A 19303-nucleotide genomic window follows, 5' to 3' on the forward strand; every position below is an offset into this window, starting at 1 on the left:
TGCTTTAAAATACCTGTTGTTCTCTTTCTTAAATCTACATCTTAATATTAAATGTTCTTATTGTTGGCTATTTTGTTTTCTCAGAATCACCCAGGGCTCAGATTTACTGGTAAAGTTTGAAAAATTCTATTCTGAATTTTCTGTTGATGTCTGACCCAAGTACTGAAATAAAGCAAATTCGCTTTATAGTCACATTATATATAGAATAAAACAGTTGCTAAGTTGTGGCGTCATTACACAAAAGGATACCTCCACAGAGAAATACGGTGATTTGTCCAAGCCATTCAGCTAGTTTAAAAAAATCAGAGAACTGGGCTTCCCTGGTGGCGCAGTGGTTGGGAGTCCGCCTGCCGATGCAGGGGACACGGGTTCGTGCCGCGGTCTGGGAAGATCCCACATGCCGCAGAGCGGCTGGGCCCATGAGCCATGGCTGCTGAGCCTGTGCGTCCGGAGCCTGAGCTCCGCAAGGGGAGAGGCCACAACAGTGAGAGGCCCGCGTATCGCAAAAATCAGAGAACTCAGAGCCCTAGTGTCCTGATTGTTGATCTCGTGATCGTCTCATGACACCACAGTGCAAATGTGCCTGAGAGTTTGGCATGTGTTTGTTGTTGGGAGTTGAATGAAGAGGCTGGAGTAATAGTAAAAGGGCCAAGCACCCAGGAGATGGAAGCAATTATTCTACTCAAAGCTTCGCAATAGTAAAAAGGCTGGACATTCACAAGAAAAATTATTAAAATACTTTGAACTCCAACAAACATCAGTGGTAAGTGAAAATCTTTCCAGGAAGCCCTTCTTGAGTGCTCCGCATATTGACTTTGGGGCACATTTTAGTGAGATAAACCAGTGTTGACACGTTTGAATGTAATCACAGAATTACCATATACAGACAGTTCTGTTGTTCCTCACCACAGTCCCCAAAATGAAAAGCAGCAGGTAACAGGTAGCCAAGGCCACCTGACTCCTGGCTTTTTTTTGCAAAATAACCAAATGCAAACCACTGTTTTTCTTTTTGATACTTAGCAGCAAAAGGAAAAAGAGGTAAGGAAGGAGGCTGCCACCAAAGGCTGCTTGTGAGTTCAAACACAGTGGGACCACAGAATTTCGATGCATGGAACCTGTACTGCCTTTCTTTCGATGTTCATTTTTTAAATGAAGCAAAACACATTAATAACTTTTAGAATATCAGCATAATGCAGCCTATGTTGTGAAACAATCTGTTGCTAAAACAATGTCCAGATGTTTTTTCCTACTCTATACTGAAAATAGGCTATACATCCACATTACAAGTGGTATAATTTGCTCCTCTGGTAGCTAGAGAACTTGGTAGAAGCCACACACCATCAAATGTAGACAGAATCATATCACACTATCTCAATTGATTCCAGTATTTCTAACTCCCAGACTGCTAAAAAATCTTCCCCACCTGTATAGCATGCTTTGCCCCCAAGATTCACTGCATTTACTGTTGAAAAGTAACTTCATGGTTTATGAAATTTAGAATACTGCAGGATCAAAATTAATTACTTCAAATAGCTTTTAAACCAATACTCTGTACCCCCTTAGTGAAACATGTTCCAAGAATAAGAACAATCACAACTTTTACACTTAAATTTTTGGTGGTGATTTTGGTATAGTAATTCTAAAATAATTTTACATGTCATGTAGAATCAAGCAAATAAGTCAATATTAATGTTCAGAACCAAAGTTCTCACCATGGGAGAAGGAAGATACAAATATGGAACAGGGAAGGGTGAGGAAGATTAGTGTTAAATTTGAAATCAAAGTATCAGAATGAATTCATGATTTATAAAAAATGCATTTGCTGGCTCTGTTCCCTGAACGGCCCTAGGAGCAATGACACCCCAGCAGCACCCAGATCTTGATTTCCAAATACCATTCCCCATGAAAAGAAACTAGGGCTCCTTGGAGAAGAAGCCAATTCCCAGGCTGGGGCAGGAAAAGTGTATGATAAATCTAGAACATCTTGATATGGCAAAAAGCAAGAATGTGCTCAAAGACTAATAGACACAGATCAAAATGACCCATAAGTAAGCTTAAAGGTGCTTCCACTGGCCAAATACAGACCATTTAGAGTAACTAATTGAATTTTTAAAAACAACGAGCCCATACTGATACTCAAAAAAGTGCTTCTTTAGTAAAAGAATGCCAGCCAATAAATGCAGACAGAATGCTAGATTTAGAAAGTTCCTATTTGCAGCCACCAATGTAACAAAATAATGGATTCCGGCAAGGATTATTAATGAATGCTAAAATCATTAAGTGAACAGGATATCCAAATGGTCTCCAAGTATCTCCTCCCAAATTATTTGCTTAAGAAAGGGATCTTAAAATAGAAAATCTGAAAGAAACCTAGTGAGCAAACATATATTGGCAATAATGTGACAATGACAGTATGTGCCTTGTGATGTGATGCGATGCGATGAATGGGACACACCACATGCCATCTATGGAGTCTTCTGCCAAAACATTTATCCTGAACCTACTCATGAGGAACAATCAGGGAAGCACAGAATTCTACAAGCTAACTGGCCTGCTTTTTCAAGTCAGTTTCATAAAAGATAAAAAAAGGTGGAAGGATTGTTCTAGAGTTTAAAAAAACCTACAGATGACAACCAAATGCCATGGGTTTGGATTCTGCATTTTAAACAAGACAAACGCTTTAAAGTACACTTGGGGGGAAACTGAGCCTCAGGTTTGAATGTGTACTATACATTAGATAACTATGAATAATCAATTCCTTGGGTGTGACAAGAGTATTATGATTGTGTAGGAAATGTCCTTATGTTTTAAGAGAGACACACTGCAACAGTAGCAGGTGAAGTACAACAATGCCATTTCTCTCAAAGAAAAATGCTTTTTATATAGAGAGATGTGACGCAATAACAATTGCTGAATACAGGGAAAGGATATATGGTTATTTCACTGTACCATCAACTTTTCTGTAAATTTGAAATTTTCAAAATTAAAAGTTGGAAGTAAAAAAAAGAAAAAACAGGGGAGGGGGTAGGACAGAAATAGCTTACAGATACCAGGAGGGTGCATTTGGGGGCTTGAGCAAACTGGAGCATCCCACTCTCAAATTTAACCAAACTCAATGAAAAGCCAGAAGTGGTGACAGGACAAACTGAGGAATCAAGCTAAGATGGCAAATTCCTAAACACCCACTTCCTGTTAATTTAGACATGTGGATGGCAAGTAATATAAAGGTGCTGGTGAACGGGTTCTAATGTACCTTTATACATTTTACCAGCAAAAGACATAAAATGAAAATAAAAGGCAAACACCTTTCCCTTCTAAATTATAATTCCAAGGGGGATGAAGGACTGTCAGGGGAAAAGAAGGATTATTTTAACGTTAATACAAAAAGTAAAAAGTTAACACACTGACATTTTTGAGAAGTTGGCAGAATGATGAAACTACCCTAGATGTTGTCTCATCTAAACCTACTAAACAAACATTTGTAATCAGACATATATAATTAGACTAGAGGACATATTGTTTTAAAATCTCCCAAACCAAGAAAAGCATCATCACCAGTGTGGTGTTTATCTTTTAACAGCAACAAAAAAAAACTACCCACCAAGACTTTTTTTCTTTGAGCTTATTTTCTAATAGTAGACACTGAGTAAGCCCACACTGTTAATTCCACTATCAGTACATAAAATGCTGCCTTACATATGCAGCAATCGCCACCTTAAACTATCTCAGAAATATGGTTGCATTTCAAATACTGCTGGTAGACTGCTGAACTAAACACAGTACTGGAATTTGTATATAGACATTCAACTTAAAAAAGTATTTTTACTCAAATTTTATTTTAGATTATGAAATTAGCCTCCCCATTCCCACCACTTCCTTCTGAAATCCCCAACAAATACAGCAAAGTTAACAACTACATGGTGGGATAGTCATTCAAACTTTTTAATCTCCCTTTACACATTATATTAACATTCATATTGCAAGGCATTCCATTCACAAATATTACAGTTTGATAAAAAACTTCACACACATACCAGATTCAGCCACTTTACTAAATCATTAAAATAATAAAAGTAATGAAAACATTATAATTCCTTTAAAGCAATAAAGGTCTGAGGCACTCTGGGAAAGATGTTCTCATACAAATGTAACATGTCAGTGGTATCGAATTATCTTAGAATAAACTTACCAGATACCTAGTAATCAAGTACTCTCTAATGACAATGACCTTGATCTGATATGTCTTCACTGGATGCACTCCCATTTGGACTGAACTACTGAAAGGAACACAGATGTTGGGCAGCTGAGGTCATTTCTAATGAGGTTCCCAACTATGTAAAGGAGAATTGTGGTAGCACACCAAGGACAGCTGCATCCCTGCAAGGCAACAGTCCAATTTCAAAGAAGTTCCTTTCTCATCCCCACAACGTTTATTAAACATTAGCATTTCCAGACTCCGCTCACTGATGGAGAGATTTCAGAACTGTCTTTCCCCATCAACTCCCACAGTGCAGCCTCCACCCTTCTCTGAATATCTCCAAGGTATGCCTTTGAAATAAGAGAGAAGGGAGCGTTTTTCCTACCATTATGACCAAACAGAGGTCTGAAATAGCAACGTATTACAAAAATCCCATTCTCTGCAACAGCCAGCTTCCGCTTGGAGCGTGGCTATTTTTGCCATAAACTAGATTTTTTAAAACCTGATCATCTTTTTCCAAAGTGAATTTTGCCGTAGCCATTCACGCACACAGAGTCCACACTGGAAAGTCTCACTGACCGAGTGCTTCCTTACACACAATTACGAGGGTAAATTAGCAGGGGAGGAGGGAGGCTAATTCCCAGCTGGGAATTAAATCACTGCAAATGACGGGTCCATTTACGACAGCATAGAACCCTGTCAGAATCAACACAGACCCCAGGTCACATAGTGTTTGGTAATTACATATATGGAATTTAAAATGTATACGTATATATTTCCATACATATATAATTAAAAAAAAATCGGGAGCAAAATATGTTGCTAAAGTTTCAGGGATTCTCATCTCCAACATTCACCTGGAAAGCAGGTGGCTCTGAAGGCCCGGTTGTGGCAGTGATAAAAGCAACTAGAAGCAGGTTTAAGTAAAAGTGCTCAAAGGGCAAATGAGAAAACAGGGGTGCAGAGATTTTTTGTGTGTGGGGAGAGGGGAGCATTGAAAGGAGTTGAGAAAGCTTCCTTTATTCTTCTTGGCTTTTTCAGACCCAAGACAAGTTCTTGAGGACACACATCAAATGCTGTAGTCCTTCCTTATCTATAGTCGAAACAAAACAAGTTATAAAAAATGTCCTCTTCCATCCTGTACTCTCAATAAAACGCCGAGTACAGCCAGAAGGTATCACTGAGATGTGCCATCTCGGGAGAAATTAAAATTGGGACATGAAGTGAGGCCGCGCGCTATCGAGTCGCCGGGTTAGGATTTCGCAGCCAGTGTCCGTGACCAGCAGGGTGTGCTCGAACTGGGCAGACCGTTTCCCATCTCTCGTCACTGCTGTCCAGCCATCCGGCCAGGTTTCATCCTGCCATCCGCCTTAAACAAACAAACACCAGTTCTTAATTCTATCACTCAGCTTGTTTTCTTAATAAACTCTCTAGGCAAGTGTACTGGCCTGTACTCCTATATCCTTGGATATCTCAGAAAACTAATTTTAAAATTCACTATTAAGATTTCTATTTACACTTCAACTGTTTAAGCTAAAGCCTTTTCTATTTCATTTTGGTCTTTAGTCCAACAAAGTAATAACAGTGTTTAAATTTTAAAACTTCACATTTTGTATACTTCCCAAATATTAAATCAAGTTGGTATTTCCAAAACAAAGGCACTCGGTTTCATTTTCAGAAACGTAACTGATAACCACTCATCACAGAACTACAAGGAAGAAACTGAATTAATGAATTTAGCTCTCTCCTGGTATAACTTTGGAATCTGACTGAACTATAGCCGATGTATATTGTGAAGGAAATAGAGTAACTTCTTATACTTTTATTATAGCATTTAATTCCTGATATAATTTTTAAATGGCAGGCACAAAGATGGTGAGAACAGATTATACTCTGAAATTGTTATAGGCCACACCCCTGTAACCAGAAAGAGGGCAGAGAAAAAGAGAGATTGGTGAGAAAATTTTAAAATTATTGGGAGTTCCCTGGTGGTTAGGATTCCAGGCTTTCACTGCTGTGGCCCAGGTTCAGTCCCTGGTCGAGGAACTGAGATCCTGCAAGCTGTGCAGTGCGGAAAAAAAAAAAAAAAATTACGATGAGGGAGAATGGGTTAGAGAGAGGATTAGAAAGGAAACGAAGGGACAATGAAAAGAGCTGGGAGACAACACAGGAAAAAGAGAATGGGGGGAGGAGCAGGGCAGGGGAGGAGAGGCAACAGTGGAATGACAAAGTTCTGCAATTCTAGATACTACTATAAAAATGTGTTTACAGAGACTTTCTTATCTCCAAATTAGATGTAAAAAAAAAAAATCAATATTCTTCATTCTGAGTAATCTTTTTTGCCTTGGGGGTGGGGGGCCCACACTTCGCAGCTTGTAGGACCTTAGTTCCCTGACCAGGGATGGAACCCAGGCCCACGGCAGTGAAAGCGCCGAGTCCCAACCACTGGACCGCCAGGGAATTCCCATTTTGAGTAATCTTTACCAAAGATTAGGTCTTACTGCCTCAGACACATCCCAGAGTACAAAGTCTGCAGTGAAGTAACCTACTTTTGCAATATTAAACCCCAGTCTAAAAAGAAAATATGAGGTAGCTTAAAGAAAGTTAACTCATGCTTTGTCAACCATCTAAAGATGAGTAAACAGATATTTCTCAATGTAACGAATGATCTTTTCACAAACGGATTTAAGACATAATACACTGGGGTTTTTTAATAAATTTTTTTTTTTATTTATTTATTTTGGGGCTGCGTTGGGTCTTCGTTGCTGTGCGCGGGCTTTCTCTAGTTGCGGCGAGCGGGGGCTACTCTTCGTTGTGGTGCGCAGGCTTCTCATTGCGGTGGCTTCTCTTGTTGCGGAGCATGGGCCCTAGAGCACACGGGCTTCAGTAGATGCGGCGCGCGGCCTCAGTAGTTGTGGTGCATGGGCTTAGTTGCTCCACAGCATGTGGGATCTTCCCAGAGCAGGCCTCAAACCCATGTCCCCTGCATTGGCAGGCGGATTCTCAACCACTGCACCACCAGGGAAGCCCGACATAAATACATCTTTAATTTTATTGTCATCTGCTAAAACAGATCCTTTACTAATGTCAAGTTAAATATATTAGACTACTATTCTAAGGAAATTCAAATTCTTCTTTGGATTAGAGACCTTCCACTAAGAAGCTGGGATTTAACCTAGCTGAGTTACACTGAGGTATATTTGTTATAATCTGACGATTGTCTGAACCAGCTCAACACTGTGTTATTTGCTTACTCCCGGAAATACCACTTCATGTCTCACCAGCTAAGTGCCAGTTAATGGAAATAGGTATGTAACCAAAATGACACTTTCCTCTCACTGTCTTGCCTTTCTCTGCTAATATACTCAATGCTCTTGCAATGGGTTACATATGATCATTATTCTTATTCCAGGGAATGACAAAACAATACCTTACATTTGTACAGCCCTTTAAAGGTACTTTGTGTTAATACAAATCATCTCACTTAATTCTTACAGCAGCCCTGGGGATTCAGCAGGATAAAGATTGTAACTTCCATTTTACAGAAAAGGGAACAAAGGACCAGGTTAAGAAGGCAGCCTCTAAAACAACCTCCAATGCTCCTCTCCCCTTGAGTGTGGGCTGCATTTAGTGACTCACTTCTAAGGAAGAAAATCTGGTAGAAGTGATGGGATATCACTCCGAAGATTAGGTTATAAAAAAGACTGGAAGGATCCCAAGGAGACGCATCCTTTAACACAGGGACCAGGACACAAGAGCCCTACTACTGTTGCCCCACTCTGCATCCTCCAATCCCAGCGAAGAACTGGCAGAGAGCAAAGGTGAAGGCCTCATGAAGGAGGCCCCAGTTATTATGGACAGCCTCAGTGGGGGGCTCCAATCATGACACCAACCATCACTGCCATGTGCCTGTCACAGTGACCAACAGCGAGGACACAGAACTGCCAGTGCTGAGTGTGTCTATGCTGTGCTTTTTCCACAGCAGTTGTATGACACCACCTGACGATATGAGTGCAGACCCTCAAGCGGCAGAATGGCTCATGAGTTTAGAGTCCCACAGATTCTGCCACATAACTAGCTAAGTGACTTTGGGCAAGTTACTTAACCTCTTCAAAAATCAGTTTGCTCTTCTGTATAATGGGGATAGCACCTACCTCATAAGTTGTGGAGAATTAAATTATATAACTCTGCCGCAAAACGAATAGCTTGGACTTCCCTGGTGGCGCAGTGGTTAAGAATCCGCCTGCCAAGGCAGGGAACACGGGTTCGAGTCCTGGTCCAGGAAGATCCCACATGCCGCGGAGCAACTAAGCCCATGAACCACAACTACTGAGCCTGCGCTCTAGAGCCTGTGAGCCACAACTACTGAGCCTGCGTGCCACAACTACTGAAGCCCGCACGCCTAGGGCCCGTGCTCTGCAACAAGAGAAGCCACCACAACGAGAAGCCCACTCACCGCAACGAAGACCCAATGCAGCCAAAAAATAAATAAATAAAAATTAATTAATTAATTTAAAAAACAAAAAGACAAAAAAAACCCCAAATAGCTCTAGCTTCTTTTTTCCTCCTCCTCCTCACCCCCATCAAGACAAGCAAGAACTTCTGCACAGGCTTGATGGAGGCGTCTAGTTATTACCATGCTCCCTTTGACAGGACCTTTATGAAAAGGGACCAGGACTCAAGCACTTCAGCATCTACGGACAGCAGGCAAATTACCGTGCAGAAGGTATTGCTTTCTTGCCAACCCTTACAATTTTCAGTTCTCTAACATGATACTGAATCAAGTTAGAGATAGGACGGGGAGTGGAAATGAAGCAAAAAGAAAGCAGAGCAGACTACTAATCTGATCATGAGTAACCAAAAGTAAATAAAAATTCAATTAAAGAATGTTACAGCATCCCTTTTTTCTCACCTTCACAAATCATTGGCTCAATTGTAAATACGTGGCCGGCCTTCATCACTCCAACTGCTTTATTTTCTGAAATTAAAGAAAAAAAATCTCAGAACACAGCAAAAAAACCTACAGCATATTGTTAAGCAGCTCCCTGGGAAAAGTACACAACTTATATTCCCATGAGTGATTCTTAAATTAATGACTTTCTCCTCTCCTGATTCCCCTTTCTTAAAGCAGATCATTCAACAAACAGGGATTTTACTGAAAACCACCTACTCTGGGGCAGATACTGTCCTAGGCATATTTCATTTTGTTTACGTCTTCTCTAGGAAAATACAGAGATGCCCTAGGCTGGATCTCAGATGTGGTTATCGCTTCTATAAAAGGAAAAGTGCCCCCCCATTTATGTTATAGCAGGGTTAGAATTGCAACCATGAAACCCAGCAAAGCGCCACACTCATGGAGGTACGACGCGTTAAAGAAGAAGACATTTCGAATTCCACCAGAAGCCTCCTACCTCCTGGGTGCGTGTAGGGGTGTGGATGCGGGTGGAGATGGGGGCACAGCCCAGAGAAACAACTGCACCATTTTTAAAAAGTTTTGTAAATTGTCTTATCTTCGGAGGGGGACAAAGCCCCGCACACTAACCTACTTTTCTTTAATGCTGACATGATTATTCCTTTCTATTGGAAACAAAAATTCCATTTCTCCCTCCATAGACTTTTTGTCCAAGTTCACCAATACAAAAGTTATTTTTCAGGATCATTGTGAGAAACTCAACTATCAGTGCCCAGGCGTGCCATCTCCCCAAGAAGGCCAAAAATTTTAAACGGGATAGGCCTTTTTAGACAATCTCAGACGAAAATGGAGAACCAGTTTAAAGTTCAAACTGTCAATAAAAACCAAAAACTGGTAAGAGCATCGGTAAACAGGTGACTGCACTTGCGCTGCCGGACCACCAGGTGGCGAAAGCACCGGCTTTCAGGGGTTTTCTGTGTAAGGCTGCGATTCTTCCGGATGGCAACCCATGGGTCGACAGAGGCCGACCCTGCTCAAGCTGCTCTGTCTAGGTACGGTCTAACCTCACCCGCACGTTTACACTCCTGCACGCCCTTCCTTGTGAATAGCTATCACGCTGCTTTCCGCTATCTTAGGTATTGCCAAAATACACTTATCCTACAGATTCCAAATCAGGAGTTTCTAAATTATTATAAAACTCTGAGGGGCAAAAATAATCTTTACTTTTTATTTCTAATTTCATGAACTTTCTCTCCAAATGACATGCAATTTACTACATATATAGACTTGGTCATATTCCCTTGGGGATATCAAACAGAAAATGTCAAAGAGAGTCAGTGTGGTGTCATGGAAAGAAAAAAGGATAAAGGAATTGATAGCTGTGCTGTCCAGTAAGGCAGCAACTGGGTGCATGAAGCTCGGCACTTAAAAAATGGCAAGTCAGAATGTGCATGTAAAAATACGCCGATTTCAAAGACAAAAACAGCATGTAATATATCGCAATTTTTTTTACACTGATTAAATGTTGAAATGCTAATATTTTTAATGTAATGGATTAAATAAAATATAAAATTAACTCCATCTGTCTCTTTTTACTTTTTCAATATGACCGCCAGAAATCTTAATATTACATATGTGCCTCACACACACTGGACAGCGCAATACAGAGAATCCAAGTTCCACTCCTGTTTCTGCCATGGATTCATGGTTGTAGAAGTTACAACTCGCAGCTAACCTTGACTCATGGTTTCAGCTTCTCAACAAGGCTCAAACATACATCGCCTAGCGACTACACTATAGCAGATACTACTGCTGAGTGCTTTTACAAAAGTGTGTACCTGCTCTACCGTCTGCCTCCCAGAATTACCGTGATATATATTCTAAAGATAGGGTAGTATCACCTTTACTTCCGAACCATAATGACAAAGAAGCACACGAAACTCTCATCTAACAAGGACTTCTCTTACACGGAAGGAGGTGGAGGGAAGTTACACAACAATTTCCTGGTTCTGTGCTCAGGTGCTTAGGAATGTGAAGTCACAAGCCAAAGCAGGGATCATTGACATTTCAAAAGGCCTCTGCAGTACAGAGACTCTCAGCAGCTTCCTTTAACACGTCCCTAAAGGGACCACACATATTTTGTTTTATCTAAACCCGATTAACACTTGACTTTTCAAAAACGTATCAGTTGGATGAAATGAAATATACCTAGGTCCTTGTTTCTTTTTTCAGAATTTTTATTTCTAATTAAAGAGTTTAACGTGAAACTCAAGCGCCATCTCTTGTGTATGGGTGGTATGGTATTTTGCTGACACCATCATCACTGACCTGTATCTCCGTCTCCCATAAATTCTATTTCCTTCAAAAAAAATCTCTCTTTATGACATATGCACACTACTGTGTATTGATATAAAATCGATAACTCCTCAGAGCCTACTGAATAGCACAGGGAACTCTACTCAATACTCTGTAATGGCCTATATGGGAAAAGAATCTAAAAAAGAGTGGATATATGTATATGTATAACTGATTCACTTTGCTGTACAGCAGAAACACAACAATGTAAATCAACTCAACTCCGATAAAAATTAATAGACATAGACAGATAGACAAAAAGTCTCTATCTAGTCCATTACCTAAACCTAAGTTTGTTACCTCTGCAAGTAAGGGTGCTTTTTTCATTCCCTCCCTTGCACACTCTTGTTCCACACACAAAACACACACACGTACACGTGTGGCACACGCCAGTGTCATCAGAATAGCTACTTCCGTTCTGTTAAAGGCAATGCACATCAGGTGATCACAGGGCTTACCAGGAAGGAATGAAGTTGGCTACCTATTTTCTATTGCTAGCTTTTATTTCAAGCACAATTCCAGCTGAAATAAAAAGGCCTATGTGGTCTGCTAATAAATGCTTATTGATTTATGTCCAATGCTGTGCCTTAAGTGCCTTCTCTAGCTTCTCCTGCTAGACGTTTCTCACTCATTTCCCTTTCTCCTCACCACTACTGACGTCTTGGATTTTACCTCACATCTGGATTACGACAACTGTGCACCAGGCTGCCAAGCCTGGCTAACTCACACCGGCAATACATTCTAGACACCGCTGCTAACTTTTCTTCCCCAAATGGCAATTTCACCCTGCCATTCTTCTGCCAAAAAATGTTCTACAAATCCCTAAAAGGAAGTCAACTATCCTCGATCTGGCACTGCCCATTTCTAGTCCTTAACACATAATTCTCAGCCCAAGCTTATCTTGTCTCTGTTCAGTCCCAACTTGAAGCACCTATTCATGCTTCCCCACCGCCTGGAATGCCCTTCCTCATCTCTCCAGCAAACCAAAATCTCAATCTTTATTTCTCCCACAAGACGCAGCGCCAAACTGCTTCAGTCCTTCCTAGGCAGCATGGGAAAGACTGCCTCTAGAAAGCCAGACAGAACCTAGGTACCAATCCTACACTTGACGTTTATTTACTAGTTTGTGTGGACTTGAATACACACACCACTTCCCTAAACGCAGAATCTGCTTTTTAAAAATAGGGCTGAGGGCTTCCCTGGTGGCGCAGTGGTTGAGAGTCCGCCTGCCGATGCAGGGGATGCGGGTTCGTGCCCCGGTCCGGGAAGATCCCACATGCCGTGGAGCGGCTGGGCCCGTGAGCCATGGCCGCTGAGCCTGCGCATCTGGAGCCTGTGCTCCGCAACGGGAGAGGCCACAGCAGTGAGAGGCCCACGCACCGCAAAATAAAAATTTTTTTTAAATTAAAAAAAATAGGGCTAAGAAATTATTCATAGAGTTGTGATGATCAAATGAGATAATGTATAGCATCACCATCATTATCATCACTCTAAAAGTTAACATGCATTATCTCACTTAATCCTAGTAACACTTCTAGGGTAGGTACCATTCCCTGCTATTGTGCATGAGGAAAAACGTAAGCACAAGGAGGTACATGAAAGTATCTACATAGCAGTGGCTCCTACATATTTGTTAAATTCCTTCTTAGGTCACTTATTGTGGACGGCTTTCCTTTCTAGCACTAAATAACAGACTCACCCCTGCATGTCTTAACTCTCCAAGAGAAAGGTTTCTGTAAGACATTAATCGCCCAAAACTTCCTTTGTTAATCTATCAGACAGCACTCAATTTGAGAAAAGGTACTTTTTTTTTTTTTTTTTTTGCAGTACACGGGCCTCTCACTGTTGTGGCCTCTCCCGCCGCGGAGCACAGGCTCCGGACGTGCAGGCTCAGCGGCCATGGCTCACGGGCCCAGCCACTTCGCGGCATGTGGGATCTTCCCGGACCGGGTCACAAACCCGTGTCCCCTGCATTGGCAGGTGGACTCTCAACCACTGCGACACCACGGAAGCCCGAGAAAAGGCACTTTGTCGATTCCCCTCTATACCAACAAAGAATACAGTAGCTGACAGGTACTGAGAACTCAAATCAAACCCAGCTGAACCAATTTCATTTAAGGACTCAGAATACATGTGGCAGAGAGTACTGGCTGTCCACCAACATTACTAGTCTCCTCGTCTTCCCGAGTACGCAGCTGGATTACATTTCCCCACCTCCCTTGCAGTTAGTGTAGCCGTGTGACTGAATTCCTGCCAATGAAAAGTAAATGTAAGTGATTTATGCCAAGTCCAGGCTGGCCCATTAAAACCTCCCAAGCATACCCCTCCATGCTTCTCCCCTCATCCCCAATATCTGTACGACTAGGAGGGGAACCCCCAAAGTGATCTTGAAAGCTATAGGTTGAAAGTGACAAGAGCCTGGGTCAGAGAATAACTGTCCCACCCCACACCCCCGGAGTGGCCAAACACATATGCTGTGGACTGTTATGTGCCTTGTGTTTACATTCTGGGGGGTCTATTTATAACAACTAATAGATTACTTCAATAAATACAAAATAGTAGGTCCTGTTAAATGTTTGAATATTTGTTGACTAAATAGTTAGCAAATACCAAATCTTTGGACAGTACTTACTGGCATAGTGGGGTACATTGGGGGCCGTATGAAAAAGCTTGTGGATTCCATGCCCACAATAGCTTCGAACAACTGAAAATCCATTTGCTTGGGCATGCTTCTGAATAATGTTTCCCAATTCTCTGTATCGAACACCAGGTTTCACTGAAAGGAAAAGAGAAGACTCATGACAAAGAGAAAGAAAAACTAATAATTACTAAGCAATCGCTGTCTATGCCAGGAACCTTTCTGAAGGCTTTACACACCTACATTCCGAGACTTTCAAGATGAGGAAACCGAAGCACAAAGAGGCTATACTGCCAGGAAACGGCAAAGCTGAGATCCAAGCCAGCAGCACCTGGGTTTCCTCCTTTGCTGCAGAAGAAGAGGGCGTGTGCAGCAGTAAGGGGTTGGGAGAGGCACGGCTTGCTCTCTGAATAAACAAGAGAATGGAACACACACTTCTCTTCCTCGCCTTCCCTAAGGTCAGTGTGCTTTCCATGAGAGCGAGCAGAAGAGATAAGAGAGGAAAGAGCATCAGGAGAAAAAGGAATGTCCAAAAAGGAACCTGACTTGTCCTCAGTTTTAGTCTGGTCAATTTCTCAAAGAATTACTTCCCCTGGGCTTCTTTATCCCCATAAAAGTGGTTCTCAAATTATTCATAGTTGCCTCTGCAGAAGGTCTTAGGAGTAGGATGTAGAAAGGTACTTCTCACTGTATACTTCCAGCCCCGTTTAATTTTTATGACTTTTACCACTGTTTAAATAAAAACCCAAAGAAGCGGTTCTTATTGCTGCTACAGCTCTCCTAGCATGGAGACTCCTAGGGAACCCGGCCACGGTTCTGGGGGTCCTCCCACGCCCTACAGTCCCCTACTGTGCCTCTCTCATCTCCAACCTGAGGCGCAGGCACAACACATCCTCTCCCATCAATCAAATTTCCAGGTGAACGGCTCAAGGCATCATTTTCATAACATTTACTTGCTCTTAACCGCATGTTCCAGCTTGACTTTTTTGGGGGGGGAGGTGGGAGGTTAATGATTTTTGAGGAACATGCTGACTTGCATAATGATTTTCTTGCATTTCCATCCAAGCCGTCCTATCAGCCCCAGTCAGCAGGGAGGAAAGGAAAATTTTAACCATGGTGCACAACACACAAGAAACTGTTCAACAACAATGACGGAGGGTGAGAGAGGACACTTCTCCCCTCATTCTCAAGCCAGAGGGAATTCTGGTCCCAGGGAAGTACACTTCATAATATCTGGAGACGTTTCTGGTTGTCACAACGAGGAGTGGTGGTGCAAACGGCCTCTGGTGGGTAGAGACCAGGAATGCTGCGTAGCATCCTACAGTACACAGGACAGGCTCCCACAGCAAAGGATTATCAGACTCAAAATGCCATGAGCATGTAGACTGAGAAGCCCTATTCTAGAAGGCTAATTTCATAGCTGGTCAAGCTCTCTAGTGCTCTGCACCAGGGTGGGCAGCCAAATTACTGGAAAACAAGAGGCAGGAATGATACATACAAAAGTGTTAATAGCACTTTCCAGAGATGAAGCAACTTCTATTCTTTCCTGTCTACCTTTAATGAAGACTTTGGTTTCTTGTAGTTTCTTAGCAACTTTTATTCCTGTGTCACTGTAAAACAACATTCCAGCTGTCTGGTTATTTCAATCAACTCACAGAGAAGCAAAAGGGACATAAACATTGAACACAGAAACCCTAAAAATGATTTAAAACTAAAGCTTCCAAAATGAGAAACTAAATATTAAAGTCCTCATCTCACAATACCACAGAGAATATCAAAGTTTTTAAGTATAATCAACAGTGAAAAATAAGGAAAAGAATATCTCACACATTGATATATAAAAATAATCACATGCTTTCATTTTTCATTCCTCTGACTTCATTAAATTAGTAAAAATTGCATCATATCCTATATTTTTGCCTAAGAACCCTGTCCTGTCCAATACATTGTTGATGATATATCAGATTTATTTAACAGGGGGTAGGGGGTGGATAATACACTGAACAATAAGGTTGAAATGCTGTGGATTTTAACTGAAAAGTTATTTGCCCTCAAACTGTCCTTTGTAATAGTCTGTTAACATTTGCAACAAGACTCTCCTTCTCTTTCCTCACAAGATATGGCATAAATTTTAAAAAACCTGGATGAACTGTTGTATGTGAGAAAAATCCCACAGAAATACACCTCTACCCAAAGATATTATTCACTGCAATAGCAAGATATATGGAAAACACCAAAATCCAGTAGGGGAACAGTTGTAGAAATTTTTATACTGTGGAATATAATATACAGCCATTAAAAGAATGGAGATCTATGCATACAAGTACGTACGTATTCTAATATGGAAAGACCTCTAAGATATTACTGGTTGAAAAGTACCAAATTATAGAATACCGCAAATCTTATGATTCCGTTTAACCTAACTAAACACATACATACAGTTATGTGTGTTTCTATGTGTGTACTAACATACTGCAGAGAAAAAAACCTAAATGTTAAAAGTGGACACCTCTGGGGACTTCCCTGGTGGTGCAGAGGTTAAGAATCCACCTGCCAATGCAAGGGACACGTGTTCAAGGCCTGGTCCGGGAATATCCCACATGACGCGGAGCAACTAAGCCCGTGCGCCACAACTACTGAGCCTGCGTTCTACAGCCCGCAAGCCACAAGTACTGAGCCCATGTGCCTAGAGCCCGTGCTCCGCAACAAGAGAAGCCACCACAATGAGAAGCTCGCGCACTGCAACGAAGAGTAGGCCCCGCTCGCCGCAGCTAGAGAAAGCCTGCGCGCAGCAACAAAGACCCAACGCAGCCAAAACTAAGTAAATTTATTAAAAAAAAAAAAAAAAAGTGGACACCTCTGGAGAAGAGAGATTAAAAAACAAAAAAGGAGAGTCAAGCGTAAAGGAAGATCACTCATTTTTCTCTTATAATCTAACACACTCTTTCCCAAAATAATTAAAAAGTAGAAGAAAAGTTGCACTCAAGAACTATCCACAAGTCAGAAAGAGAAGAACAAATACTGTATGTTAACACATATATATGGAATCTAAAAAAAATGGTTCTGATGAACCTAGGGGCAGGACAGGAATAAAGACGCAGACATAGAGAATGGACTTGAGGAAACAGGGAGGGGGAAAGCGAACCTGGGATGAAGTAAGAGAGTAGCATTGACATATATACACTACCAAATGTAAAATAACTAGCTAGTGGGAAGCAGCTGCATAGCACAGGGAGATCAGCTCGGTGTTTTGTGACCACCTAGAGGGGTGGGATAGGGAGGGTGGGAGGGAGACGCAAGAGGGAGGAGATAGGGGGATATATGTATATGTATAGCTGATTCACCTTGTTTTACAGCAGAAACTAACACAACATTGTAAAGAAATTATATTCCAATAAAGACGTTAAAAAAAAAAAGTATCCACGCATTCCTCCTCATTTATCAGCCAGAGAAAAGGAAGATAAATCATAGAAGAGTCAAAGGAATAAGCAATAGTCCGGTCCATCCTCATCAAGGGATTCCCAAATCATCCTTAAACCTACTACTGCCAAACCCAAAGCTAACTCAGGGAGGGTAGAGGCACAGCTGGGAGGGATAAGGCATGCACAGTATAGTGACAGGTCACTCAAGGCCCACACCACACAGTAGCTCCAGCGGGTGCCCAGCACTGAGCCTGACCTGCATCAATGGCTTGCATCAGGCACTCATACGTGGTCTGAACCAGTTTCCGAGCTCCCTCATCCACGTCTCCAACAAAAAACGTCTCATTCAGGTCCCCATGATAACCATTGCGATAAAGAGTGATGTCCACTGCAAAAGAATGTGCAAACATAAAGACCACACTTGTTTTTTATCTCAAAATTGAAGTTAACTTTCTCCAACATGACAGAATCAAGCAGCTTAATGAGAGATAACTTCTGCATTCACAAGTGACACCAATGAATACATACTTAATGCCCAAGAGACACTTCTTGTCTGTAATGCAACTGAACTCACTGTGGAAAACAGGTCCGTGGTCTCGCAGCACAAGCCAGACAGTGGGCTTTAATACTCTTACAGCAGTGGTTAGATCGTTTACGGCAGAAGAAAAATGTAACCCCGGATATATTCATGCAAGATCAATGACCCAAGTTAAGAACATTAAATGAAGGACTTTGCCACGTTTTGACATTAAACAGGAAATACTGCTTTCATTAGTTATCTTTAATGACTTTTTCCTCGTCCTAGTGAATCAATAAATAGAAACATTTACACTATTCTACACTTAGTTTTCAAAGACTCATTTGCCTTTCACTGATTTGTGACTATTCCCATGTTTAAAAATACAGATTACCACTACACCACTAAACTACACTAAATGTATCCTACGGAGCACATTAAATGAGTATTCTTAAACCATACATTTTCAATCCACTTAAAATATCACAATATAGGTGTGTTGGCTCTAGCACAACACTCACGTTCCTGAAAAACCTCACACATTATGTGTGTAATAAAAATAATAAGGCTTATATATGAAAAACAGCATTGGGCAGACCCCTCAAAACTTATGGAACTTTATAAACAGATACTCTAACTGAAGCAAAAACAATTCATATAAAAACAGTGTCAGGGCTTCCCTGGTGGTGCAGTGGTTGAGAGTCCTCCTGCCGATGCAGGGGACACGGGTTCGTGCCCCGGTCCGGGAGGATCCCACATGCCGCGGAGCGGCTGGGCCCATGAGCCATGGCCGCTGGGCCTGCGTGTCCAGAGCCTGTGCTCCGCAACGGGAGAGGCCACAACAGTGAGAGCCCCACGTACCGCCAGAAAACCAAACAAACAAACAAAAAAAAAACCAGTGTTGGTCAAGTCCCCACTACCATTCACAGCCAGCATCACAGCTGGTCCATTCTCTGTAGCCTTTAACACCTGGGCTCAGGCTTCCTTGTTTGATATATAGATCCTTGAAGATATCTGATTACTAAAGAGACCAAGTTCATCAATATTAAAAATACCATCGAGGGGAGCCTAATTCATCAACATTTTTTCAATCACAGAGGAAAATGTTTTTTGCAGCTTCTTTCTCTGCACTTGGAGTTTCCCAAAATAGCTTAACACAGTGGTCCCTAAAGCCACTTTCTGAACTTCTTACATCAAGGACAATACTTCTGCAGAATTTTTAGCTTTTTTTCTTAAGAGCTTCATATATTACTAATGATTT

At 41.5% G+C, this 19303-nt stretch overlaps 1 protein-coding gene across 1 annotated transcript in view; it reads right to left on the bottom strand.

The window, feature by feature from the left end:
• Positions 1 to 3445: 3445 nt before the first annotated feature.
• The window catches only part of METAP1 (methionyl aminopeptidase 1), a 59878-nt gene continuing 44020 nt past the window's right edge, over positions 3446 to 19303 (bottom strand). Inside the window, exons 8-11 of the mRNA XM_082837842.1 lie at positions 17782 to 17913; positions 14098 to 14241; positions 9111 to 9176; positions 3446 to 5567 (exon numbers count right to left, since the gene is read on the bottom strand). Of these exons, the coding sequence (XP_082693968.1) occupies positions 5404 to 5567; positions 9111 to 9176; positions 14098 to 14241; positions 17782 to 17913 (506 nt within the window). The 3' untranslated portion in view covers positions 3446 to 5403. The remainder of the gene's footprint in view (positions 5568 to 9110; positions 9177 to 14097; positions 14242 to 17781; positions 17914 to 19303) is intronic.

Source organism: Leucopleurus acutus, assembly GCF_964270905.1.
Source record: "Leucopleurus acutus genome assembly, chromosome: 4".
In the NCBI taxonomy this organism is placed as follows: Eukaryota; Metazoa; Chordata; class Mammalia; order Artiodactyla; family Delphinidae; genus Leucopleurus; species Leucopleurus acutus.